The sequence below is a fragment of the Sarcophilus harrisii genome, chromosome 2 (assembly GCF_902635505.1).
Source record: "Sarcophilus harrisii chromosome 2, mSarHar1.11, whole genome shotgun sequence".
Lineage (NCBI taxonomy): Eukaryota > Metazoa > Chordata > Mammalia > Dasyuromorphia > Dasyuridae > Sarcophilus > Sarcophilus harrisii.
Window position 1 is genome coordinate 338446065 of NC_045427.1, and position 27999 is coordinate 338474063.

At 34.8% G+C, this 27999-nt stretch overlaps 2 protein-coding genes across 5 annotated transcripts in view; both read left to right on the forward strand.

Moving 5' to 3' along the window:
• The window catches only part of TTC6 (tetratricopeptide repeat domain 6), a 309674-nt gene extending 289095 nt beyond the window's left edge, over positions 1-20579 (forward strand). For 2 of the 4 annotated variants that reach the window (XM_031952945.1, XM_031952947.1), the window contains 5 exons: positions 9520-9730; positions 11109-11261; positions 13028-13198; positions 17285-17510; positions 20031-20313. In XM_031952945.1, coding sequence (XP_031808805.1) covers positions 9520-9730; positions 11109-11261; positions 13028-13198; positions 17285-17510; positions 20031-20164 — 895 coding nt within the window. In that variant the 3' untranslated portion in view covers positions 20165-20313. Of the gene's footprint in view, positions 1-9519; positions 9731-11108; positions 11262-13027; positions 13199-17284; positions 17511-20030 lie in introns of all 4 variants that reach the window. The other 2 variants (XM_031952943.1, XM_031952946.1) reach the window with 2 other exon arrangements.
• Positions 20580-25255: 4676 nt separating this feature from the next.
• SSTR1 (somatostatin receptor 1) lies at positions 25256-27715 on the forward strand. The gene has a single exon (XM_003759052.3). It carries the CDS (start codon positions 25626-25628, stop codon positions 26784-26786), a length of 1161 nt encoding a protein of 386 aa, XP_003759100.1. The 5' UTR covers positions 25256-25625; the 3' UTR covers positions 26787-27715.
• The last annotated feature ends 284 nt before the right edge of the window (positions 27716-27999 follow it).

Below are 27999 nucleotides of genomic sequence, written 5' to 3' on the forward strand. Positions count from 1 at the left end.
TTATTCAGTTGTTTTAGAGCTCCAAATAAATTTTCTTTCCATTTTCTCAAATCATTATTATCACTTAATTTCTTTAATTTTTCCTTCAATAATCCATTCATTCTTTCTATAAGTCCTGCTGCTTGAGGATAATAAGGAATATGATAAATCCATTCAATATTATTATAATTACAATATAGTTCAATTTCTTTTCCTTTAAAATGAGTGCCATTATCACTCTGGATTTGCATGGGGGTGCCATAATATAATGAAACAATGTCTAAAGTTTTACAAGTGTTCTTTTGTGTAGTTTTCTTATATGGACAAGCAATAAGTATCCCAGAGTAGGTATCCATACAAGTATAGGCATATTGACACCCTTGATTCATAGGCAATGGGCCTATATAATCAATTTGCCATATTTGAGCAGGCAGTATACCCCAAGCCAGTTCCCCAGTCACCCTCCTGGGTAAAGGGCACTGACTAAAGAGCTGACACTGGGAACACTCTTGAGATATTTAAATAAGTCAAGAGGAATATTGATTCCCTTATCTAATGCCCACATGTAAGAAGTAAGTACACCAAGATGTGCTGTAGCAGTGTGGATCCATTTTCCTAACATTAGGTCATCATCCTTTGTGGGAATCACTTACAGTGCCTTTCCTTGTATTTTGGATAGTTCATCTGCTTGTGCATTATACTCACTTTCCACAGAATCCGTCTTTACATGAGCATCTACATGAAACACAGACACATTAGTATTCTGACACCAATCCCATATTTGTAACCACAATTTCTTGCCCCAGACTTCCTTATCTCTTATCTTCCATTCATGTTCCTTCCACATAGGCATTGTAGAGGTGAAGCCAAACACATGTGGCATGTTCCCGGTCTCATAGGGTTAAAAAAAGGCTAAGTTCCCATGGAGAGAGTCATGTTCTTGAAATGGTTAGAAATGAACTTACTAATAAGAAGGTATTTCTTATTCACCTACACCATAAAGTATTCCAACCCAATCATATCCTATCTGAAAATTTGTCTAGAAAAGGTTTTACTCAGTTTTCTGTATTCCTTCTATTCTTGGCTACAAAGGTTTTATTTATACAAATGATTTTAATTTATAATAATCAAAAAAAATTTTTTTATATTTTAACAACCTCCCCTATAATATGGTTTAAATTCTGATAATGCTTAACCTACTTCCTTTATTTCTATCCTGGTTTCTTTGACATTCCAGATCTTTTGCTCCTCCAAATAAACTTTATTACTTTTTCTAACCCAGTAATTTTTAGAAACTTAATTAGGGTGACATTGAATAAATAGTACTTAGGTAAAATTGCTATTTTAAAATTATATTGGTTTTACTGATCCATGAGCAATAAATATTACTTCATTTATTTAAATCTGAGTTTATATATAAAGTTGCTTATGTTTATGTTCATTTAGTTCCTGTGTCTGTTGTGGCAGGTATGCATTCAGATATTTTATACTATCTAGGTATTTTAAATGATTTAACCTGGATGTTAGATTTCTAATTTTCCCTTAAGTTCTGTGATTTTTAGCAGAAAAACTTGAAAATCTTTCAATTCATTACATAGCCATTTTTTTTTTCTTTCAGGATTATGCTTAATTTTGCTGAGTGAACCCTTGGTTATAACCCCAGCTCTTATGTTTTACAGTATATAATATTCTAAGACCTACAATCCTTTAATGTAGTAGTTGCTAGGTCTTGTATAATCCTTATTATACCTCCATGATACTTAAATTTTTCTTTCTCTGAATATGAATCCAGATCTTTTCTATCCCCATAATAACTATTTGGTTGAGTTTCTTCTCTTTTGCTTACTCATTTTTATTTATTTTCTCTTTTGTTTTTAGCTAATATTAGTATAAGTTGTAATTCTGAATTACGGAGAATGATGCTCTAAGTTTCAGGTCCTTCTTAATGTTGTTTTCTGAAATCTGTCTCAGGACCCCATCTTGGGCTTACTTCTCCACTCCTAGACCATGAATAGGGACCCTATCCACTCTGGCGGGCAAATGATCTTGTTCCCTGTGGTCCATTAGGTGATCGTAAATGACAGCTGTCTTCCCTACCCTGGAAGTGAAACCAGCTGTTCTCCTGCAAATGTCTACAGCTAATAGAGTCCCTGCAAGCTACTGCATTCACTTTGTATGTGCCAGCTCTTTCTCCCCGCAGTCACAGCCTGGGACACGTCTGGTCAGCACAACTGTGCTTGGCATCCCTTGGCACTGGAAGGTCCTTCATTCTTTTTCTCAGCTTTTTTCAGTTAGACAATTAAAAATGAAAGTTTCTATGGCTGAGGCAGCCTCTCACCTCAATTGCTCCTAAGGCTAGTTGTTTGTTGATTCTGCAGAGACTCCCTAAAAGTGCTTGCAGTTCACTCGGGCAGAATCTGTGTTCAGAGATCAGGTCTTTCTTGGGGTCTTCTCAAATTATCTTAGGAGAAAAACTGTTTTAACCTGTATTTATTTCTGTTCTTTTTGTTGTTGTTGGAGGTGGGGCAAAGAAGAAATTTAAAGAGCTGAAAGCTTTCTAATTTCACCATCTTTTCAAATTTGTGGTGTCTTAATATTTTTTTAAATTTCAAAAGTAAAACAAATGTTTATTTTACAAAATTTAGAGTTCTTGTTTTATTTAAAGAATTTTTGTTTTATTTAAAGAATGGACATATGTCAAGTTTATATTTCCAAATTTCAGTTAGACTAATGATTACAAAGTTTTAAAATTTTTCTGTTGTTATTATTTGTTATTCATTCTTGAAGACAACCATGACATGAGGGAGGGGATGCCATGACACACAAGCGAAGTGTATAAGAGACAAACTAGGATTGTTTCCACAGAAAATTCAATTAAAAGTTAAATTGCACAGTTAAATGAGTCTCATACATAGTATTTTCTGGGGAAGGCGGGGATAGGAGAGCACAAAAACACAAATCTAGACACAATGAGATGAAAAAGAGGACATTTCTAGGGCATCCCAGCTAAGGCTGGGAATACATTTCTATTTCTGATTAATCACAAGAGTAGCCAGGTGTTAAAGTCCAAAGCCCATATTCTTTGTCTCCTTGCCAATCTAGTTTCCTTGCCTAGGGCCTGGGCCAGCTTTCTGGACAGCCTTTCAGACAGGCCTTGGTTTCAGTGGGGGAAGTGCAGAAGGCCAGCCCCTGTTGGAATCCTTACAAAGTATTAAGTCATTAGAATTGATAGAGACAATAACTATCTAATTTAGCATGGTTCAGTATGATTGATCTGATCCTACAAGGAGACATTATGGGACAGAACTTGAAACAAAGTGCTAAGTGGAATTGAGGAGACAATGTTTAAATCTAGTTTAGAATTGATTTAATCCTACAACAAATAATGGTTTCCCACTGATAAAATAATTGGTGTGTACTCAGTGTACAGAATATAAGCAAGAAGCTCTCAGGGCCAGAGACAGAAGCTTACTCTCAGAGGCAGAGACAGATTCATTCCGTATTCCATCTTTGTGCTGGCTGGAGACATTCGGAGGGAGTTAGGGGCTGAAGCTCAAGACTTTGAAGGACATAATAAAGGACTGGATTTGAATTCCTGGCTGCATTTGAAGTGATTATTACTTGGAACTGAAACTAAGGCTGCCTCCAGAGAACCTCCCCTGAGAAACCTGCTCCCAGAGAGAACCGTTATATTTTACAAACGAAGAGAACACCACATTTTGGAGTCCAAACGGGGGACAGGATCCTGATTCCAGTGGAAAAGCCTCTGATCCTGATCCAGTGGAAAAATCTTCTTGACCCAGAAATTAGGGCGAGTACAAAAGAAATTTTGTTTAAGAGCTAAAATAGTATTTCAATTAAAATGGTACAGATGTTTAGAAAACAGCCTGCTTTTCCAATTAAAGGAAAATGTTTAGAGAGCATTATTAAGGTTATGGAAAAACAAGATTTGAGTATAATTTTGGAGCAGATCACTGAACTTTTAGAAACTAAAAAGTACACATTTCCTTCGTTCTCTATAGAAAAAGAATTGGATCTAAATGAGTGGAAATTAGTAGGACAAGATCTTTGTCAATTCTACAATAAAAATGGACCTGACTCAATTTCCAAAGACACACTTAATACATATTGTATTAAATTATATACATGTATAATTTAATACAACTGGCTTTGGGAAATTATATAAGTGTTAGAATGAGGAAAAAGAAGAAAGAGAGGAAAGGGAGGTGTCAACTAAACTAAAAGGAAAAGGAGGAAGAATCAGATAAGAATGGAGTTAAATACAATTTTGAGTGTGATACTTCACAGCAGGAGAAATTAGATCATTCCACATCTCATGACCCTCTCCCCTCAATTAACCCTTCATGGATGGAGGAAGAAGGAGGAGGGGGAGAGGTAGAAACACAATCAGCATCTCCTGTGAAGCGGAATATGACAGGATTAGAAAAGGCATTGATTAAGGCAAAAAATGAAGGAGAAGATATATGTGATTTTATAAATGCATACCCTGTGATCAAAGAGCTTGACTCTTCAGGTCAAAAAGGGAAAAGATACACTCCTTTTAATTTGGAAAAAATTAAGGATTTGAAAAAGGGATGCACTCTTTATGGGGCTACATCATCTTATGTGAAGATGTTACTAGATAATTTGTGTTATGAAATCTTAATATCGGTTTTTGCTACACAAGAGACACTCACAGCAGTCCTTCGTCAAAGAGACAGAGTGGGTGAACCTCCCGGCACAACCAGAACAAAGCCTTACTTCTTACCCAGTGCTTGTGGCTAGAATTAATCCTCAAGGTCAGGCAATCATAGAAAGAAGAAACAAAGACATTAAGACACTTCTCCAAAAACAAAAGAAAGGGGGAGCCATGGGTAACCCTAGAGAATTTCTAAATTTAGTTCTCTATACCATTAATTTTTAAATTTTTGATAAAGATGCACTGGTTCCAGCAGACAGGTTTTATAACTCACCAGAAGAGCAGTGTCCAGTGCGAGCAGCTCCACTATCTCTAGATAATCACCAGGTGATGTGGAGAGAGCCAGAAAGTGATCAATGGAAGGGACCAGATAGGTTAACTGCTTGGGGAAAAGGGTTTGCTTGTATTTCTACAGATGGAGAAGGAATCAGATGGGTGCCAACGAGCCGTATTCCACCTTGTCCATCAGAGAGAAACAGAAAAAGAGAAAAACCTCAAAACAAAGAAGATTTAAGAAACATCTGACACTGAAAGAGCATGGCTGACAATGAGACTGTTAAAAGAAGTTTAAATTTTTCAGGAATCATTGGATTCCCTAACACAAATGAGACTATTTCAAGGACTTGAAAACCAGCAGGAATCATTGCATTCCTTGAGATGAAAAATTGTTGATGAGACTATTGCAGTACTTCAAAGCTTGCAGGAATTATTGGATTCCTGGCACATGAACTAATGGACAATGATTTCCTTTTGGACTATTTCTAGGACTTATGAACATGTGTAAATTCTCATGTTGATTCATGTTATTTGTTACATTACTACTAGTCTGTGTTATATTGCTATGTGCTTATGTAATTATGTGTAATGCCTCCCATATTGATGGATTTATGTATACCTGTTTTAAGTTAGTCCCTTTAGAAACCAGCTAATCTGATTTTATTTCCCATTTCCTTTGGTGTTTTCATCTCCCTTCCTGAGATGTCAGGGAGGGTGTGACCATCTTCTTTTTATGGTGTTTTCACTTCTTTTTTGAGCAGTCAGGGAAGGCATGATCACCTTCTTTTTGGGGTTCTCACTTCCTTGAAAAGTCAAGGAGATCATGACCACCTTATGTTCTAAATCAAAAGAAAGCAGGAGATGGTGGAATCTTTACAAAGTGTTAAGTCATTAGAATTGATAGAGACAATAACTATCTAATTTAGCATGGTTCAGTATGATTGATCTGATCCTACAAGGAGACATTATGGGACAGAACTTGAAACAAAGTGCTAAGTGGAATTGAGGAGACAATGTTTAAATCTAGTTTAGAATTGATTTAATCCTACAACAAATAATGGTTTCCCACTGATATAATGATTGGTGTGTATTCAGTGTACAGCATATAAGCAAGAAGCTATCAGGGCCAGAGACAGAAGCCTACTCTCAGAGGCAGATACAGATTCATTCCATATTCCACCTTTGTGCTGGCTGGAGACATTCGGAGGGAGCTAGGGGCTGAAGCTCAAGACTTTGAAGGACACAATAAGGGACTGGATTTGAACTCCTGGCTGCATTTGAAGTGATTATTACTTGGAACTGAAACTAAGGCTGCCTCCAGACAACTTCCCCTGAGAAACCTGCTCCCAGAGAGAACCATTACATTTTACAAAAGAAAATAATACCATAAGCTCCCATGGTAGTGTGAAATGAAGTGAATGAATCTTGTCTACCCTTGGCTCTGAGAACTTGAGCTCCTGCCTCCAGTTCACTTGCTTCTCTGGCTCTGTCTCCTAGCTTCTCAGTCCCCCAGGAGAGCCATCAAAAGCCTGATTGAAGATGGAATGAATGTATCTCAAGGTCCCTTCTAAGTCTGTGTCTGGCTCTTTTGAGTCTCTCTCCGAGCCCTTCTGAGTCAGTCTCTGGCTCTGACAGGCCTTGGTCTCAGAATGGGGAGTAGGAGGACAGGCCAGCCACCACGGGGTTGATGAAGATGGAAATGAATCTCTCTTGAGTCCAAGGGTTTGAGCTACCACCTCCAGTCTGCTTTTCTTCTCTAGTTCTAATTATGGCTGAGTTTGTTTGAGCTTATATGGTTTCTTATAATTACATTATCATAAGTGTGAATCTTGTAGAACTATATTAAGTACTAAATACATGTACCGAACTAGAGAACTCTATAAGCACTATGCTAAACTAGATAACATTGACTTTATCAATTCCGCTGACTTAATACCTTGTTAAAAACCTTGTTTCAAGTTCAGAGTTCTGGCCCATAACAGTCTTCTATCTTGATTATACATATTATTAGAATCTGCAAACATGTATTTCTGAAAGGCACCTCAGAAAACATTTAATTCCTTTAACTATGAAAAAAAGAAATGAGAATTTACTTTATTCATATTATGTGCTGGGCACTATGCTAAGTGTTTTATAAACATTTGGTTCTTATCACAATTTTGTGAGGAAGGCACAATTGTTATATGGAGGATACTAAAATAGACAGAAGTTAAATGACTTGCCCAAAGGTCCCATAGCTAGTAAGTAAGTGTCTGTGGTAGAATTTTTACTTAGGTTTTCCTGATTCCAGGAAGCAGACCAATGGCCTTTAAAAAACAGAAGCATAACATTTTTTATATAGTTCCTTACTCATTTTGGTCATATGCTAATATATAACATTTAAGTTGTGTTGTTTTATGTAAATAAGTGGCTTTATAACATTTGAGCATGAAATATTGGGGGAAAGCACACATTTAAATATGTCAAAATAAATGCTTCAAAAGTCATAGGGATAGTAGATTTAGAACTGGAAGGGAATTTAAAAGATATCTCATCTAATTCCCTGATAAAGAAGACTGAGGCCCAGAGAAGTTTCATTTGCCCAAGGTCACACCATCACTGGTTTGCATGTTAATCCATCCAGAAATAATTTGGGATTGAGGGATGAATTCAACTTGATGATCAGTGATTGTCACTGCTGGGTTCTTCTGTCCCATGTGAAATGAGTTCATTCTACCTCCCTTCTATAGCTGTTCCCCAGATATATTGCTTTTTAATCATCTTTGTATAATCTTTAACATTCTAAAAGCTCAAAATTGAGCATTGTTAAATACAGCTGCAATAATGAACACAGAATTCGGTATGGGTTCTATCTACTGAAGAAGGCTAGAGTGACTAAAGTGATTCACAGTTCTCAAAGGGAAAAGACCTTATGATTCCTCTTTTACTAACTCATTTTCATATTTAGCAGCTGTTTTGATCTGGAAATTTTTGTGGATCTGATCAGATTCTCTTCTTACTGAATTGTAGTTGCTTTGTAATATTAGTCTAGATTCTCTATCATTAAAAATAAGGTATTCCAAGTTCCTAAATTTAGTAGAGTGTGCATAATGGATGTTTTGTAAATGCTAATTGAATGATGGACTGAAATTCAGCTGAAAGTCCATTTTTGCTAGTTTTATGTATTTTAAGACAAGAACATTTTACAAGAAGAAATATTTGAAAATTGCTAGTATCAGGATTTGTATCCCTGTCCCTTTTTACACACACTCCGTTTACTTCTAATTTTTATTATTAAAAAATATTGTGCTACAAAAGAAGGAATACTTGACTAGTGACCATGAAATCTTTTAGTTCTGATTATGCCACTAATTAGCATAGTTGTCTTCTCTAGATTCAATTTATTTCATCTACAAAATAAAGATATCATGATAAATGCTCTCAAGATTTTGTCTAGTACTAAATTTCTTTAAGTGAAGATTTATTCAATTTATTCTTCAGGTAATAGATGCTTAATAAATACTAGCACATCTAGAAAATAGTTTAATAGTAACAGTGCTTCAAATTTCCATTTTTCTCTGTCATACAGAAAACAAGATCATAGTTAGCAATTCTTTTAGTTATTGATAGAACTAATAACAGTAAATAAAAAGTAAAAATTGCACATAAGCTCATTTCCAAATGGGAAACATAGCAAGTATGTTTTATTAAAATTCTTCAAATTGAATCAAATTGAGATTTTTTTCTGCAATAATAAAAAAATAAAATTATAAGATGTATAAGACTATTGTTTCTCAAATAATGCCAAATGTAAGGAAGGTAAGCAGGATTTTAAACTCCTTGAGAACACTGGTCATATGTGTTCTTTGTTGCCCACAACCAAAATTTAAAAGTTGTCCACTGTCTGATATGTATGTTATATGCTACTAATCTAAAAACTCAAGGGACATATATTAACTGTGACTTACAATTGACTTCCTATGTGACCAACTTTTTTTGCAATACATTTAACCCTCTAATTGGAATTGGCCAAGAGTTTTCATATCAAGGACTGCCATATTTATCATTTAGACATCTCTCAAAATTGTCTTTCATCCAACATGATCAATGGGGGGAAATGGGGAATGTGGTGATAGTCATAAGAATCTGTACTTCATGCATAAATATACATTGTGTCAGTAGATGAAACGAAAATGCCATAATGTGAAGTACCAACATCCACTGCTCCTCTGCCACAGACTTTATAAGATAATAATTTGAGGAATGTGGCAGAGATAATGGTAATTTCAGGATTAGTTACACTGAAATTTATCAAACTACCTAGGAAATTGAAAGGGAATTGTGAGACCTTGTCTGTCAAAAAAAAATTGGTATGGAATAGTAATTATATTAATATTAATATGATAATATTAATATTACTCCTAATATTGTTCCTATTATATTAATCCTAAGATTTATATCAAGTTTTTTAATGAGTATTTTAAAAGGCCAACAAAAATCAGTATCAAAATGTTATCTGAAGGAAGAGAGGAAGAGAGGGAGGAAAATTGAAAAATAAAATATCCATGCTAAAAATTTATTTTCAGAATGGGAGAGTTTGAAGAAGCTGTATGTTCATTCACTCGTGTCATTGAACTCAATCCTTTTTTTGTGGACGCATATGTTGGTCGGGGAAATTCTTACATGGAATATGGTCATGAAGTAGCTGATAAACAAGCACAAAAGGACTTTATAAAAGCCTTACATTTCAATCCAGCATATTCAAAAACCAGAATTAGCCTTGGATATAATTTACAGGTAATTGCACAAAGAGACACTTCATTATTAAACTTTTTCATTGGATATGACTATAAATGAGGTATAAGAAATGTTCTTTCTTTGCTTAGGAAAAATTTCCATTTCCTTAACTTCTTTATATATAGTATAGGATCTCAAATCAGTGGCTTAGTATTTTTATGGCAGTTAAGAACCAGTTGCCCTAAATTCTAATTTGGTTTTCATGAATCTGAATTTTCTTTACTCAGCTTTTTCTGTTGTTGTTGTTGTTGTTGTTGTAACTGTTGTTATTGTGGGGTTTTTCTTTTAGTTTTTTTTGTCAGTCCTTCCATCCCTACAAAGCATATTCATGTAATATAAAAGAAGCTTGTTAATTTTCATTTTCCAAGTCTTTGCATCTACAGTTTAGAATTTTAATAGTTTAATATCAACTGGAAAGGTCTCTAATAGGATGATCCAGGAATTTGTTTTTAGCTTAGAATTGTTTGTTTGTTTTTAATTTTAAACATCAATGATAGGATAAAGAGATGATTGGCATACTTATTAAATTTTCAATTTTTAAAAAGCTTGGATATATATTTAACATTTTACATCATAAAATCAGAATAAAAAAAAACAACTTGAAAGTCTAGGACTATTTAGTAAAAATAAAATTAATAGGGATTGTTTCATTGGAGAAAAAAATCAGCTCTCTCAATAGAAGAGTCAAGGCTGGAGAAATTACCTAAAAAATCTCTCAGAGCTCATATGGAGTTTCCTTATTAACATTCTGACATGGCAACCAAAAAAATTATTCAAGCAATCAAAAAGCGTTTAGTAAGTTCTTATTATATGAAAGGTACTTTGTTAAGAGCTGACAATTACAGTTACAAAAATGAAACCATTTCTGCCCTCAAGAAGCTTACAGTATAATGGATAACATACATGAAATTATAAGCAGAATACATATAAAATTAATCGATAGTTTGGGGAAGGAAAGCTAAATATAGATGCATGATTTTATCAATGTATTTATTCTTTTATTTGAATTTTTTTTCTTTCAAAGTGTACATTTGAAACAGTATATTATTGTCCCAGTAATAATATTGGAGGTTTTCCCCCCGCTTAATGTCTGGGATTTTAAAATATTATCCAAAGACATGTGTAAATGGAAATTCATGCAAAATTTCTTTTAATTGATTTAAATTTCAATATATTGTCAGATGCAAGTCAGTTTAATTCGTTTATTCTTCAAATTGTTGAGTTTCTTATTTAAAAAGTTGAGTAAAATGCCAAATCTTTTTGTGTATCTTTTTATTAAAATTTTTTTGAGATAGACTTCTAAGCAATTATACTAAAATATTTGGTTTATATTCTTATTAAGAACTATTTCTCAGCATATGTATATGACATATTCCAGGCTCAAGGAAAATTTCAAAAAGCTTGGAATCACTTTACCATTTGTATGGATATTGATCCAGGAAACTGCCTGGCATATGAAGGAAGAGGAATAGTCTGTCTTCAGATGGGCGATAATTTTGCTGCTATTCAAGATATAAATTCTGCTCTAAAGGTAAAATAAGAACATAAAATGCCTTAGTATAAAATTGGAGGGACAAGGGTGGGTGACAGAAACAGTGGAGAGGAGGGTCAGTTAAGCCGAAGAATCTTCACATTTCTATTCTCACAGTCACCACCTTAATTCAGGTCCTTCACCTTTTCATCTGGATTACTATAATAGTTTTCTAATTATTCTCATTTCCAGTCTCTTCCCCTCTGCAATCCATCCTCCTCAAAGCTGAAAATAATCTTCCTAAAGCAGACCTATATTACCATGTCATTTCTATGCTCAAGAATAGGATCTAGATATCTAGTGCCTCTAAAAGATAGTTACTTCAATTGAGTACCTAAAATCCTTCACAATCAAGCTATTTTCAGACTTATTTCATTTCATTCATGCTATATTCCAGTCAAACTAACCTGTTTGCTATTTCCATATCACATTTCTTTACCCACCCCATATCTGTGTATAAACTATTCATAATTTTGTGCCAAGACCAACAAATACATACATACACTCACACACACACACACACATACACACACACACGCATATATATATATATATATATATATATATATATATGTACATATATACATATACATATGTATGTAAAAATAACTCCTCATTAGTAGACGTTGTGGGTTGGAAATTTATTCACTCACCCCTACAGAATCTGGTTTAGCATTTCACATGAAAATATCAAGTTTAAAAAGCATAAGGACCTTCACAAGGTGTTTGGATTATTCTCTTGGTACTTGCTGATAACTGGCATATATCATAAAGATAACACTATCTTCCCAGTCCCTTGAGCTCACATCAATGTTGCCTTGTTTCAACTCCAGAAAACAAGATGCTCCTCCAGGATAAGGTTACCCCTCCTAACTTCACCAGTATGCCACTAACTCAAGCCTAGATAGACACCACTTTCCTCAGCCTCCTCTTCTGTCTGATTAGAGGGCTGGAGGACAAAATAATAACTCCTCCCAATACCTTCCTTTACAGAGGGCAGAAACTGAATTTTCAGTCCACTCTATATCTGCTGTCCTGTCAATGGAACAAGACACCCCTGTGTTGATTACCCATTGGTAGCTCATAACCCTCCCCACCCTACCTTGCCTCTTTTTCTGTGTTGTCTCCCCTTTTAAGATTGTAAGCTCATTGAAGACAGATTTCCTTTTTTATTAATTGTATCAGTTTATTAATTGTTATTAGCACAATGCCTGGCACATAGTAGGTATTTAATAAATATTTATCAGATTGGATATAAAGTTATATTTCAATAAAAGAGACAGCTTTCAGAAATAGGAAATAATAATCCCATTGTGTTCTGCCCTAGTTAGATCAGATCTGAAGATTCTGTTCTAATCTTCATTTTCAAGATGAACTAGAACAATATGAAGGTATTGTTGGCCCAGAAAAGAAAGATTTGGGGGGGGAAGGGAATAATAGTTGTCTTCAAAGATATGTAAAAGAAACATTTGACTTGCCCCAAAAGTAGACCAAGAGAAATGAGTGGAAATTGTGAAGGCAAATTTAAGCTTAATGTAAGAAAAAAAGTTAACAGAGCTCATCAAAAGGGGAATTAACTAGCTTAAGTGGTCATCACTTTCCCTCTCACTAGAGTTCTTAGAACTTTGAATTGAAATACTTGTTCTAAAAATGACAATGCCTTGTCATTTTTAAAAAATCTCTTCCAGGATTTCTTATGAAAGGAAAGAGGGAAAGGAGGAAAATGTTATCTTTAAATGTGAAATATTCCTGTTGTTGTCTTTCAGATCACTATTTCTGCAGAATTTTTAACAAATCGTGGTGTGATTCATGAATTTATGGGTGAACGGCATATTGCTATGAAGGACTATCAGGCTGCACTTTCTATAAGCCCTGAATATTCTCTGGCTTATTTTAATGCAGGAAATATCTATTTGCACCACAGGCAATTTTCCCAGGTAAGATAGTCATTAATCTACCAAACCCTCTTCCCACCCCCCCCAAAAAAACACCCCAACAACTATTTCCTTATCAAAGATGTATTCATTCCTTAGCCATATATGTCACTTTCACAATCTGGCTATAACTTAATTTTTTTCAACTTTTTTTCCCTGAAATAAAACCAGGAAATTGTTATAAGCAGACAAAGATGAGAATCTATTTGATCAGAATAGATTTTCTATTTTGTCCAAATACTGACTTCTATATTTGTTAATGATAACAATTCTATATTAATCATTTTGTTAGCCTAGTCATTGTTTCCTCTCTGGCCTGTATTATCTATATTATCTTAAATATTCAAATGTTAGGAAGGTTGATTGATTTACTCAACCCACCTCATTTAAAATATGTGATAAAATGTTCAATCTCATAAACATATGCAATGCACATATGCAAAGTCTTTGCAAGTCAATGAATGAAATGAAATGATGCCAGAGAGGAACTCTGAGGGATTATCATGTTCTCTGAGTCCAGTGTGAAAGCATCAAGTTAGCTGGAAACAGGAAGTCCAACCAAGTGGCAAGCCAGAAGAAAGCATCCTGTAAACCCATAAGAAAGAATTTCCTGGGAAACACTTTGTTTTTTGTCTTGGCTTAGATCTTCTTCATCTGGTCTTCTTCTTATCAGAGGAAGAGATGTAACCTTGGTCTAGGACCTGAAATTAATTAGGATGAAGTTCTTCAGAGAGCTTCATAAAAAGAGAGAAGGAAATATTATTGACATAATCTTGCAATTACAAAAAGATAATTTGCAAGGAACAAGGGCAAGAAGAAGCTAGGTAGAAACAAAAATGAAGCATAAATTAGGTTTCCTGGATATTATCCTGTGATAAATATGTCCTATTAATTATATGCATTATATATCTATTTTCACTGCATTTTGTTAATACTGACCTCTATCCTAAAGCTAGACATATTCCCTCTAAGGGAAAGCAAATAGCTCCAGAGCTGATTGTTCAGTCTAAAATCATTTCATCTTTCCTAGAAAACCATTTCTGAGGTGTTCAAACAATGTCATACATACAGAAAAACATGGAATCTACTGTAAATTTATTTGGGTACTACCATCATTGTTTTTTATATTGACATAGTCCAACACTAACAAAGAAACACTTTTCCAATTGGTTAAATTTCAATTTTATTCTGGATCTTAGCAATATGGATGTTTTTTATCTGGAGTTTATTTAGATATTGTAATGCTGGAGAAACTAAGCAAGATAGAGATTAGAGAGTATTTAATAGTTTATTAAATGGAGAGATATACTGGGACCAATGGATCATGATTTGGGCCCAGGGCTCAATGAGACTATCATCTCCAAGAATCCAGCAAACAATGGGAGTTCTCAAAGACATATATACATATGGCTCAGACACAGGGGGTAGACTGAGGTGGGGGCAGAGTCAGGGTGTGGACTCTGACAGGGTGGAGTGAGTCACTGGAGATGAGATGACATAATCAGGGGGATGCACTGGAAATAGGGAGAGGCATCTGACAGCTTGGGATGGGAAAAGGCATTCTGATATTCTAAAACATAAGATTTTTTATTCTTATCAAGTATTCTGATAAAGAGGGAGGGGAGGTTTTGTAGAACTGAGGAGGGAAACCGAGGCAGAACTGAGTCAGGATAATTAGGGAAAATGAGTCAGGACAATAAAAGAGTACTATGGCATAACAATATATTTTGGTATTAGAGTGTGCTAGTGTTTCTGGAAGTCAGCTGAGAATTTTACCAATCTCATTCTCTAGTTTTTCCTCTGTCTTCAGTGCTTCTGAACTATTTTCTTTCTTTTTATATATATAATTATAACTTTTTATTGACAACTATTTTCTTTTTGAAAAAAATTACAAGTAAAATTAATTTTTTAACATTTTTTAAATGTTGAAGTTCAAATTCTTTCTCTTTCTCTTCTTCCACCTCATCAAGAAGGCAAATAATTTTATATAGGTTGTGCATGTATACAAAATAAACAAGAAAGATGTTAAGAAGATGAACAGAATTTTAGAAAAGTTAGACATGGTTGACCTGATAGATAGATAGATAGACAGACAGATAAATGGAGAATATTGATGAAAAATAAAGAAGTATATTATTTCTCAGCACCTTTACAAAAATTGACCATGTATTAAAATATAAAAACTGCACAAAAACAGGAAAGCAAAAATAATAAGTGCATCTTTTTTCTGACCATAACACATTTAAAAATAAAAGGGTATACAAAAAAATTTGTAAACTAAACAAGCTTATCCTAAAGAATGGGTTGGTCAAAGTACAAATCATAGAAATAAGTTAATCATTTCATTAAAGATGGGGACATCAATGAGATAACATACCAAAATTTCTGGGATACTAACCTAGAAGCATTGAGAGAGAAATATGTATCTCTAAATACATACATCAATAAAAGAGAAAAAGAACATATCATTGAATTGGGTGTGTAATTAAAAAAAGACTAGAAAGTCAACAAATAACACCACAATAATTAACAACAATTAAATACTATAATAGAAATGAATGAAGAAGAAATTATTAGGGGCAATTTTACTTAACTACATACCAATAAAACTGACAACATATATGAAAACAATGAATATTTAATCTGGAAGAGAAAATATTATACTTAACTCTATCTGTGAAAAATAAATAGAAAAAATAAATTAACTCCCAGAGGGGGTTAGGGATAACAGGACTACCTGGAGTTACAAATCAACTCTTATCAAACATTTAAAGAATAATTAATAAATACTAGCAAAGAGATTACAGCAATATATAATAAAGATCATATGCTATTAACAGATTGGTTCATGCCAAGACTGCAGATTTGATTCAATATAAGAAAAACTATAAGGGTATTAATCAAATCAAATTGAAAACAAAAACAAAAATCACATTTCAATAGATGCACAAAACAGTATTTGACAAAACACAACGAATATTCCAATTTAAAAAATAGCAAGCTGAAAATAAATTTTGCCTTAAAATGATAATACTATTTATCTAAAATCAACTGCTAGCATTATCTATAATGGATTCAAAGCATAGGGCTTATCAATAAAATTAAGAGTCCTTTATCACCATTAATGTTCAGTATCATGTTAGAAATTCTGGCTAGAGCAATAAAACAAAAACAAAAACAAAAAAAGAAAAGAAATTGAAGGAATAAGCATAGGCAATAAAGTTATGTATTTGTTAACATGGGTTTTTCTTTTTTCTTTTTCCAAAGCGGGGAGGAGATGGGATAAAGAAAAAAAAGATTTTTTTGTTCACTGAAGAAAAATTTCAATTTATTAAGAAGCATTGGATTCCTCCAGATAAGTGGTCCAGTGGAATAAATTCTGTATCTGAAGTTAGAATGATCTGAGTTCAAATCCAGTCTGAGACATTTATTAGCTGCATATCTTTGGGCAAAACATTTCAATCCCCTTCATCATTCTCAGTTATAAAATGGGGATCAGAATAGCACTTATATTCAAAGATTCAAAGATATCTCATTTGATAATATTTGCAAAGCACTTAATAAAAATGCTTATTCTCTTTATGACTTTGCAATTCTAGTAAATTCAATGCAATGCAATAACATCAGTTTCGCACAGTAAGCTGTGAATGCAACCACTTAACACCTGAAATGGACAAAAAATTTAACAGTTAATTGTTTCTGTTTCTTGTTCCCTTTTCATCCTATAAAAAAATGCTTGAGGGAACTCAATTGATCCAGGGTCCCCTAATTATCTCCCTATTATATTTATATGGAAAAACTTTCCAAGATTCTTTGCAATTCTAAAGTTCTATGATTCTAAATGTTATAGAGATGTGAAATTCCTCAGCATTTTTTATTCTTTTTTTTTACATGCATTTGTCATTGTAAAGCACAGCTAAGTCATATCTAGTCATGTGGTTTAGAACCTGATTTGGAATTTTCTTTCTCTTACTTAGGAATTGTATTCATATGCAAAAGAATTTTCCCCCCTTACTTTTTAGAGATTTTCCCTCCTTTAGAGGAAATGCTAAAATGCTACATAGCCTTTATTATTTGTATATTTTGTAGGCCAGTGATTTCTACTCCAAGGCATTGCAATTTGACCCACTAAATGATTCTGCAGTTTTGAACCGAGCTATCACAAATATAATACTACAGAAATTTGAAGAAGCAAAACAAGATTTTATAAAGGCAATACATCTCTGTCCTTTTTGGGCTGCAGTGTATTATAATAAGGCACACTTATACTACTGTTTACAACAATATGAGACAGCTGAAGAGGATCTTAGTAAAGGTATATGTAGATTTTTTTATTTCCTAGTAAAATTGAGATGATTGATATGATTGAAATTATATTAAAAACAAGAAGAATTAATTACCTAAAGACGTGAAAATAAAATAAATTATAAATAGTATTAGTTCCATAATTGCATCAATAGGATGAGGTCTAGTGGCAGTCAAGAGAGTTGTGGAAATCCCCCTTTGGTCAGTGCAGGTCCTTCATGAAAGAATTCAAGAAACCAAAGAGTTTTAAGTGGCAAAAATGGAAGTTTATTGTTGGAGGAGAAGTCAGCTTTGCTAGAAAAACTGACTTCTTCATTGACAAAATCCTATTAGGGAAATGGAGGCTGGCACCGAGAAGAGAATGTCTTCTCAGTGAACAGGAGTGCTGGCAGGCAGCTATGCCCTACTCCAGACTTCTGCAAGGATTAGAAGTTTAGAAATATCCTTTAATAAGAAAATGTGAGGCTCAGGTTTCAGGTTGAAAAGAAAGCCAAAGTCGCCAGACCTAGATCTCCAGTTGAATGGAAATCACTTTTTGAAGGCTTCTGGAATTTCTGCATCAATAGGATGATTTGCCTTAGAAAAGGCCCAGCCAGGAGCATATACTCTCATAGACTCTCTGGAGTCTGGGGATGGGGAAGTCAGGAATCAAAGGGGACATAATTTCAGTGTTAATTTTACAGATCAAAAGGGAACACAGTTTCACACCCCCATCAAATATATTTTTTCCATGTTAACATCCTAATTCAGAGAATCAGCATGATGAAACATTTATAGTACTTTTAATAATCAAGCCTCTATAAATTCTTGTTTTGATATTTCATCATGGTGTTGAGGTAAACTCTGGGTTCTCAAAGTGTGCCAACAAAGCCCAAACTCTGGTTGGTCCTGCCACATAATAAAAAAATTTTAATACAGCCCTAAATATGTTTCCCAAAGACTAGCATCACTAAATGTGCAAACATTCATCTCTAATATGGAATTTTATGGTAATGACAATCTAGTGAAAATAAAAAAGTGCACTCAGACTTTTTGTGTTCCTCTTTTCTTTCTGCATTAGTTATGTCAAAGTGGCAGAAAGAAGGACAAATTGTGATAATCTCTTTCTTAAAACTATCAGTAAGAACTAAATAAATATTAGATTTTTGTCCATTAACCAAAGACCAAATATAGCAACTTAAAAATTTTGAGATTACACTATTGAGTGAAACCAGAAAATAAACAAAATAGTAGTTAAATAGAAAGAGGTATCAGAGATTCTTTCTAACAAGCAAATAAAGGAATTGATTTAACTATATTACAAAACATCAAGAAACCTTATTTTATATAATTCACAGTCTTATATTGTTCATTATAAACAGTTTGTAAGAATATTGTCATGGAAGTGACAGTTATACACCAACATAATGGTAGCTTATGCATCAGCATTTATGTTGCAGAGAATGAGGAGATAGAGATATGAAGATATGAATGATATGAAGAATTTCTTTTTTTTCCCTAAGAATATATTGATGTCAATGCCTTTGGCCTATTTAACACTTTCTGTTGACATTATGACTGCCACTTATTTCCACATACAGTTTTTCTAGGCCTTAGACATTTTAAGTCATAATTAATAATTATCTATAGGAAGACCTAACTCAGCAGACTCAAAGAATGATTCTATTTAGGTTGATACTTTTTATGGATTTTTAAAAAAAGAAATTTTGAAGAAAGTTATGATGAAGAGAATTGTGGAATTAAAAAAAAAAAAAAGTCTGGTGTTCCCCCGAGGTAGCTTTTTATACTAACTTAACAGTCACAGAAACCATACATGGGGAGGGACCCTCACAATAGTTTTTATTATTTATTTTGAATTATTGCAAATTTCTAAAATATTAGACATACTATTATTCAAATTAAGTAGATCAAAATTAAAAGCATATATAAATGATTTTTAGATCATTAGCAGATTTCATAGCATGGGTCCATTTTAAACCTAGTATTAGGCCATTTCCCTAAAAAATAATATCTTTTTGAAAGTAAAATGATGTGTAGATATTCATTGAGAAAAAACACTAAATATATAGGTATTCACTAAGAAATAACACTAATACAGAGTGCTTAGGTTTTATATAAGTTTAATTTTTTTTGAAAATATATCTTTTATTTACATAAATATAAGACTTGAATTCAGAGATAAGATTGCTTTATCCTTAAACTTTTTTTTAAAAACCTCTCCATATTTTTGATCCCTCAAAAAACATCTTCTTAAAGTTTATATATTTGCTCAAGAATCAAGTATCTGCATTCTAAATAAAATGTTAGGTTTTAAAAGATTGTAAACTCTAATTTTGCCAATTAAATGTTAGAATAAAATGCAGATATATACCATAGCAAAATAAATTCAACACCCATAGAAAATTTGTTGAAATGTTATTTCAGTAGTAGTGATATTTAAATTTTAAAGTAATTTATAAAGTCCAAAAAATGACAATTTTTAAATTAATGGAATAAAATAAATTTTGAAACATATTATTGTCTTTTGCAGCTTTATCATTACAACCTAATGATCATCTGGCATATAAACTTAGAGCAGACGTTCATGGAAAAATGGGTATGATGGAAGAAGCTTTGAAGGATTACAACCAATCACTCGACCTTCAAGAATTTGCTAAAGTTTAGATTAGGCAGTTTGATTTGGCGATGCAAAATACCACAGAGAAACACCAGCCTTTCTTCTCTAATCTAAAATCTGTTTTTGAAAAATATGAATTTGTATCACTATTGAGTGATTTTTAAATTTTCATATAATTATCAAAATAATTTGCAGCTTAATATTTATTCCATCCTTTGATTTTTAAATTACTAGATTATCAGTTACATATGTTTGTCAAGCCCAAATAACTGAATTCTTGATGGCATTTAATTACTGCTCTGTCTTAAGAACACTAAATTATTGAAGAATTAGGAATTTATTTTTAAAGCAGAAATTTAACCTATTATACTTAACCAGTCATATGTCTGTAAGAAAAAAAAGTATCATATCTTAAAGGAGCCAAATAGTAATATTTTCACAAGAGTTTAATTTCTCTTTAAATAAAAATGAACTTCTTGACTTAAAAAAAAAAGAACTTTGAGTTTGGGGAAATTACTTTTTTTTTTCCTTATTGTCCATAATAATGTACATTACATACATCTTTTCAATGGCATATGTATTCTCCAAATGTACTGTTGTAAACAAAATTTTCCTTGAACATATTAATTTATGGAAACATTCTTCTGATGAACTTATGTTTCTTAAGGGTTCACATACCTTATTTCTTTCAGACAACCTAGTGCCATAAGATACATCATATAAATGTAGTCAACATCAGTACTCTATCTTCCTGCCTTAAATATTCATCCATACACCCATATTGTGTGTGTATATATACATATATATTTGCATCAAAACAAGCACTTCCTAAGAGTTATCTGTTTCTTTTACTTAGAATTTCTTTTCTGAAATGAATGCCTAAGAGGTTTCCCAAAGTCTTCTAGGAACTTCCTTTTATCTTATTGGTGATGACAAATTTGCTACTATTGTAGTGAGTTTACTTTAACTCTCAAGGAATGAGTAGATGAGACAAATGTTAAAATTCCTTTTCTACTTCCTATTTTTATTTCTATGGGCTTATATTCTCCCTACTTTAAGTGCCTGATCAACATTCTTAAAGTAAATTATGTTCATCCACCTCCCATGCTAGTTAGTCAATCACAACATCATAGTGGCAGCATGAGAAAATAAATTTTTATTTTTTTTCTTTGTGGAGATACTTGTTTAAATTTCTTTTCTTAGTATTCTTATCAAACCAATAATGTATCTATTCAAAACAGGTTTTCAATTTCTTGCAAGTAGGAGTGAATCAATTCCATTACATAACTACTAATTTCCAAGAGTTGGCAAGGCATTACATAAAGACAAGCAATTGTTATTTAAAAATTATATAACTTTTGCTTTAACTGCTAAAAGATAATGATTATGATTCAATTTTTGTTATAAGAGTATTAAAGCTATAAGAAAGTATCAAATCATGGCTTCGTTAGGAAAAAGATATCTAATGTCACAGGTATAGCCAGCAGATCATATCCATTCCCTGTGACCTTTAACATTTACTTTAATAACTCCCTAAGTGGTTTCAAATTTGTCATCTATTTATTGAGATGCTAGCTAAGTGTGTCTGGGTTTTTTGGATTCTTGGCAGAAGTGAAGTGCATCCATGAGACTTTGATTCTGAATCTCTCTTGTAATGTCAAGTATTCAGCTTCTCATTGGTTCTATATATATATATATATATATAATATACAGTAGGTAGCTGGTATACTCATAATACTCAGAAATGGGCCATATTAAACTTGGACTAGTTTTTCATAACTGGACGCTGATTTAAGTTTTCCATAAAATCAATCTAAAGTGTTGTTATCACAAAAGATATCAATCTCCAGAAACAGTCGTCCTAGAGTTCATCAGTGTATTAATGTATTGAAACTTGGCTTTGAAATTGTAGGGAATGGGAAGCCAGAAGAAATCTGACATCTTGCATGCCAGTAGGTAGAAGATGATATGAACAGAGTTAATTTTGACCTCTAGATACTGGCCCTGCCTTCCTTCCTTCACAACTCTAGTAGAATTTTGGAAAATGGGACACTTGTTCTGTGCCCACTTAAGGAAAATGAGACAGGAGAGACAGAGGCTTGAGCATCCTATTGCTAAGATGTAGTGTTTATTCACATTGTTGGCCTCCTGAAGGAATCTTCTCAATATTATCTGTCCATATCTGATTTTTTCTAAAAATTCCAATGGACTCCTATTTCTTCTTCTTCTTTTTTTTTTTTTTTTTGGCTTCTATTTCTGTTAAAAATATAACCTCTTTGACAATAAGAATGGGTTTCATTCTTTGTACTTGTATCTGGAGAGCCTAATAAAATGCTTAGATTAATATAGAAACTTAATTAATATATTGATTTATTGATCATGCAATTAATGATAGTACAAATAGAGAATTGGGAATGGGGTTGTGACTTCTTTGAAGAAAAAGACATTTTGTCTCTATCAACTAAAGAGAGACACAAAACAAGGTTGACTCTACATCATGTTTGTATTTTCCAAAATTGAGAGAGATTACTGTGAACATCTCCCTGAAGGAAATGCAAGTTTCTCATAAATAGAACATATATGTGTATGTATGATCATTTTCTTTTTATTTATTTTTTTTAAAAATAATTATAACTTTTTATTGACAGAACACATGCCTGGGTAATTTTTTACAACATTATCCCTTGCACTCACTTCTGTTCTGACTTTTCCCTTCCCTCCCTCCACCCTTTCCCAGATGGCAAGCAGTCCTTGTATCATCATTTTCATACTTTTAGACCAAAGGTTCTTAACATTTTTGTGTGTGTTGTGGATTCCTCTGGCCCATCAGTGTAGCCTATTGTCCCTTTCTTATAATAATGTTTTAAGAACCATAAAATAAAATATATAGGATTTACACAAGAAACTGAAAAAAAAAAAAAAAAGAGTCTGAGAGAGGTAAGTTTCAATGGCTGCCAAAAGGAGAGAAGGAAAAATCAAGGAAAAAGACTTAGCAGAGTCTGTCTGTATGGAAAGTCTTTGTGGTAAAGACCTTGATATATTGTCAAAGTTAAAATTTATAAGAAACAAAAGAGCTGGAAGAGTTTGGACCTTCTTTTCCCACTTCCCTTTGGAAGAAAACTAGGTAAATTTGAGACAAATGAAGTTAGAAACATACAGGAGTCACTTTTTATTCATTTAGTTTGCTCATAGAATTGCAGCACCATGTGAAGGGTGTCTCAAAACTTTTGAGACACTATAGAGTCAGAAAGAAAACTTATTAGTAACATAGCCCAGACCCCTCATTTTACCAATGAAGAACCTAAGGATCATAAATGTTAATTAAGTGACTTGCCCAAGATCACATAGGCATTAAATGTTTGAGTTGGAATTTGAATTCGTATCTCACTTGAATCCAAGTTCAGCACTCCAAAGGTCTTTATACTTTTTAATACACCATACTGCTTCAGCTATATAATCTTTATTTGCACAAAGAGCCACCTGAATACAAATCCAGAAACTTCAGTGAAACATCCTGTGTCTTCATCAAATGTGATATTTTATGTAACAATGTATGCAAAGCATATGATCAGAATGTCACTATCATTATTAGCAGTAGTAGTAGAGCATTAAAAAGGAGCTAACTCTTCCTTCCCCCAAAACATGGAAGGCACAGATTCCAGAGAGTTTCATGATATGCATTCTTGAAATGTATTCATAAAATAGATTCATAAAATGTTGCATGAAAAACTATTCTTTTCCCAACTATCCATCTTGTCATCTTCTCTCTGCTCTATAGGAAATTTTTTTTCCTTATATGTCTTTATACTCATCACCCCACTCACATTCAATTCAGGAACCACTTCCTATGTGCTCTCCATAGTAACTCCATAGAAGCATAGAGTGCAACTCCATAGAAGCTCTCCAGACCTTCAAATTGCCTTGTCTTATGCTTGTGCACATTTTGTATCTCTCTAGTAGAATGTTCTTCAGAACAGAAATTGTTTTGGTTTACAGTATACATGCACAAAATCAAATCCAGAGTATGAAATTAATATTTCCTGAACTGAAGTCCGAAGTCTTTATTGTGCTACAAAGTATAGTCAGAGCACAGCCATATGACCCTCTAAATTTTCACTGAAAATCAGGATGGATTTCCAGTAGCACCCAGAACACTCCAGAGGGAGCCCGACGTCCCATTTCAACCTAATTGTGTGTCTTCAAGACTTTGAAAACAGGTTTTTGGTTTGTTTTATTTTATTTGCCATGATTTCTTCCTATTCCTAAACATGTGGCCTGATTCCTATTATTGAAACATTTTCTTCTTTTAAAAAATAAATTATTTTGGCTTTACATAACGCTGGATCTTATACAAATTTTGTGGTTGAGGGTGTGTTTGTGTGTCTGTATATCTGTGTGTCTATATTTGCAGCAGTACCAGCCTGCCAAACTGCATAAGTACTGAAGGGAGAGAGGAGGAGGTGAGGAAAAAAGGATCGTTTTAGGTTCTATAGCATTGTGAATCTGAAAAAAGCTTATAAGGCAGCACGTGTCTTTTGAATTGATCACCTGATGTTTGTATCCCAGCAGCGGCTTAAAGAGGTAAGGAATATTGAGTTGTTGCTCTCAGTATGCTATTTCAGGTGAGGTTCAGAGAGAAAAATAAGCCGTAGAGAGCAGGCAGTGAGAAGGGGCAGACTAAGAACTATCACTAAACACAGGGCAGTGAATATATCCGAGGTCCCATCTGAGTTTACAAGGCAAAATCTGAGGGAAAAGATAGGATAGATTGGGTGGGGCTTTAGAGATCTGTCTCTGTAAACTTTGGCTGTCACAAGCATCCATGACAGAAGAGCTAGGTATAAGATCTGCAGTGCTTCTTTACTGAGCCATCGGTAGCCCTCCAATTATGTGAGGCAACTTCCCAGTTTCGATTAGAGATTGAGAAAAGTGAAGTGAAGATAGAGTTGGGTTTGGTTTAGCAAGGCGCCTACCTCTGTGGGACAGTGATAGAAACAAGGTCTCACTTCATATAGATCTGTTTCTGGAGCTAGGAAGAAAAAAATAAAAGGGCAAAAAGCAGAGAAACTGGAGTAGAAACGGAATATAACTATATCGACCGCCACCCCCTTTTTTATCCCTTTCCTTTTAGTAGTTGCTGACGTGCTAGAGTCTATTAATCATTCACCAGCACCAGAGCCTCTCCAATTAATCTTCTGTAGTTTGGTTCTTCAGGCAGCCTTCTTTCCTCTCCTCAACCTATTCTGCTGCCTAGAATCCCAGAAAATCAGACTGCAACGCGCGAACAAGACCTCGGCAATGAGCCCCGCCGCCAGCCCGAGGCTAAACTGCATTTCGAGCTCCAGTCTCTCTCACCTTGAGTTACAACGGTAACCTGAAGGAGGTGAAGAAACAATCTGGAAAGTGGAAGCTCCCAAAAGCAACGGGACCGACTGCTGGGGCATTAGGGGAGGACCATTAGGGATTAGGAAGAGAGCTTCTCAGGCCGCCCCTGCTGCCCAAGCCGAAATGTTTCCCAATGATACTGCCTCGTTTCCTTCCTCTTCCTCTAGCAGCAGCCCCAGCATTAGCCGCGTCCCCGGCCCAGGGTCCATAGTTCCTGAGGGCACAGAGGAGCCAGGGCGCAACGTTAATCAGAATGGAACCTTGAGCCAGGGGCAAGGGAGCGCCATCCTCATATCCTTTATCTATTCCGTGGTTTGTCTCGTAGGGCTCTGCGGCAACTCTATGGTTATTTACGTGATCCTGCGCTATGCCAAAATGAAGACGGCCACCAACATCTACATCCTTAACCTGGCCATCGCAGACGAGATGCTTATGTTGAGCGTCCCCTTCCTAGTCACATCCACGCTGCTGCACCATTGGCCCTTTGGAGCGCTGCTCTGCCGACTGGTGCTCAGTGTGGACGCAGTCAACATGTTCACTAGTATTTACTGTTTAACTGTGCTCAGTGTGGATCGCTATGTGGCGGTGGTGCACCCCATCAAGGCGGCTCGCTACCGTCGTCCCACCGTGGCCAAGGTGGTGAACCTGGGAGTGTGGGTCCTCTCGTTAGTGATCATCCTACCTATCATTGTTTTCTCGCGAACTGCTGCCAATAACGACGGGACGGTGGCCTGCAATGTGCTTATGCCAGAGCCAGCTCAGAGCTGGCTTGTAGGTTTCGTCCTGTATACTTTTCTCATGGGCTTTCTCCTCCCAGTTGGCGCCATCTGTCTGTGTTATGTGCTCATCATAGCTAAGATACGCATGGTAGCACTAAAAGCCGGCTGGCAACAACGCAAGCGCTCAGAGCGCAAAATAACCTTAATGGTGATGATGGTGGTGATGGTCTTTGTCATCTGCTGGATGCCCTTCTATGTGGTGCAACTTGTTAATGTCTTTGCTGAACAGGACGATGCCACTGTGAGCCAGCTCTCAGTCATCCTGGGCTATGCTAACAGCTGTGCCAACCCTATCCTCTACGGCTTCCTCTCAGACAACTTCAAACGCTCCTTCCAGCGCATTCTCTGCCTTAGCTGGATGGAAAACACAGAAGAACCACTTGACTACTATGCCACCGATCTCAAAAGTCGGGGTTACAGCTTGGAGGACTACCAACTAGATAATGTGGAGTCCAGAGGCGTTTATGGCAACGGAACTTGCACCTCCAGGATTAGCACCCTTTGAAGGACTGTTGGGGGAGCGAGGGGAATTGAGTGCAGGGGTGAGGGAAGTGCTGTTCAAATGGTCAGAAGGGGATACCACAAAACTAGGGTAATTTAATGAATGATATTGTGGAATGCAGGTTGAATTGGAGGGGAGGTGGGATATACCAGAAAGCTATTCAAGGGAAGCAAAATATGGAGCAGAAAAGAGCAGGGGCAATGAAACCAAATTGATGATCAGGATTGCATGCTTTGCTTTCCTCAATCTTTTTCCTTTCAAGAGTGTCCCTATCCCTACCATCCTTCTCCCCACCTTTTTATCTCCTCTCAAAATTTCTGTCCAGCTGGTTCTGTCAGCTTCTAGCTGGTGATTTGTTGTTGTTACCTTATTCAACCTCAGAGTGGATTTGTGATCTCTCCTTTCAGTTACTCCACTTTTTTTTGTTCAAAGAAGAGGAGCTGGCAAATTCCATTTTAATATCATCAGTTTCTCTTTGTATTTTTCCTTCATCTCATGATCCTGCCCTCCTCCAAATTCCAGACTCACCTGGACAGGAACAGGTAGCTGGGCCTGGGACTCTCATCCTCTGCTGCCAGATCCCAAACACTAGTTTCTTAAATTGGAGAAGAGACACTCTTCTATTCCTCCTTTTATTTTATATAGGAACTCCATAGAAAGATACTGGAATAGTAGGGGATCTTACCAAAATTATAAATAAAAATCCTAAACAAAAGAAGAAAACTTTCCTGGGAGAATATTGGGAGAAATTGTCCCACTCTCAGTTTTGCATTTATCTTCTTCCTCACCCAAAGAGAGCTAGGTGCTTAGAATAATGGGAATCTACTTAGGACATACAGTACTAACATTACTTTAGTCATCTGGAACCTAAAATCCCATGGTTGTGGTAATTCCCTCCTTTTTTTTCTACTTATCACATCCATAGGACTCGTTTCTTTTCTCTCTCTCCCTCTCTCCCTCCCTCTCTCTCTCTCTCTCTCTCTCTCTCTCTCTCTCTCTCTCTCTCTCTCTCTCTCTTTCTTTGTTAAGACAATTGGAATTAAGTGTCTTGCCCAGGATCATACAGCTAGGAAGTGTTAAGTGTCTGAGATCATATTTGAAATCAGGTCCTTCTGAATTCAAGGTTGGTGCTCCATCCACTGCGCCACCTAGCTGCCCAGTACTCATTTCTAAAATTCCTTTTTGCTATCATTCCATTCAGCTAATACCATAGGTA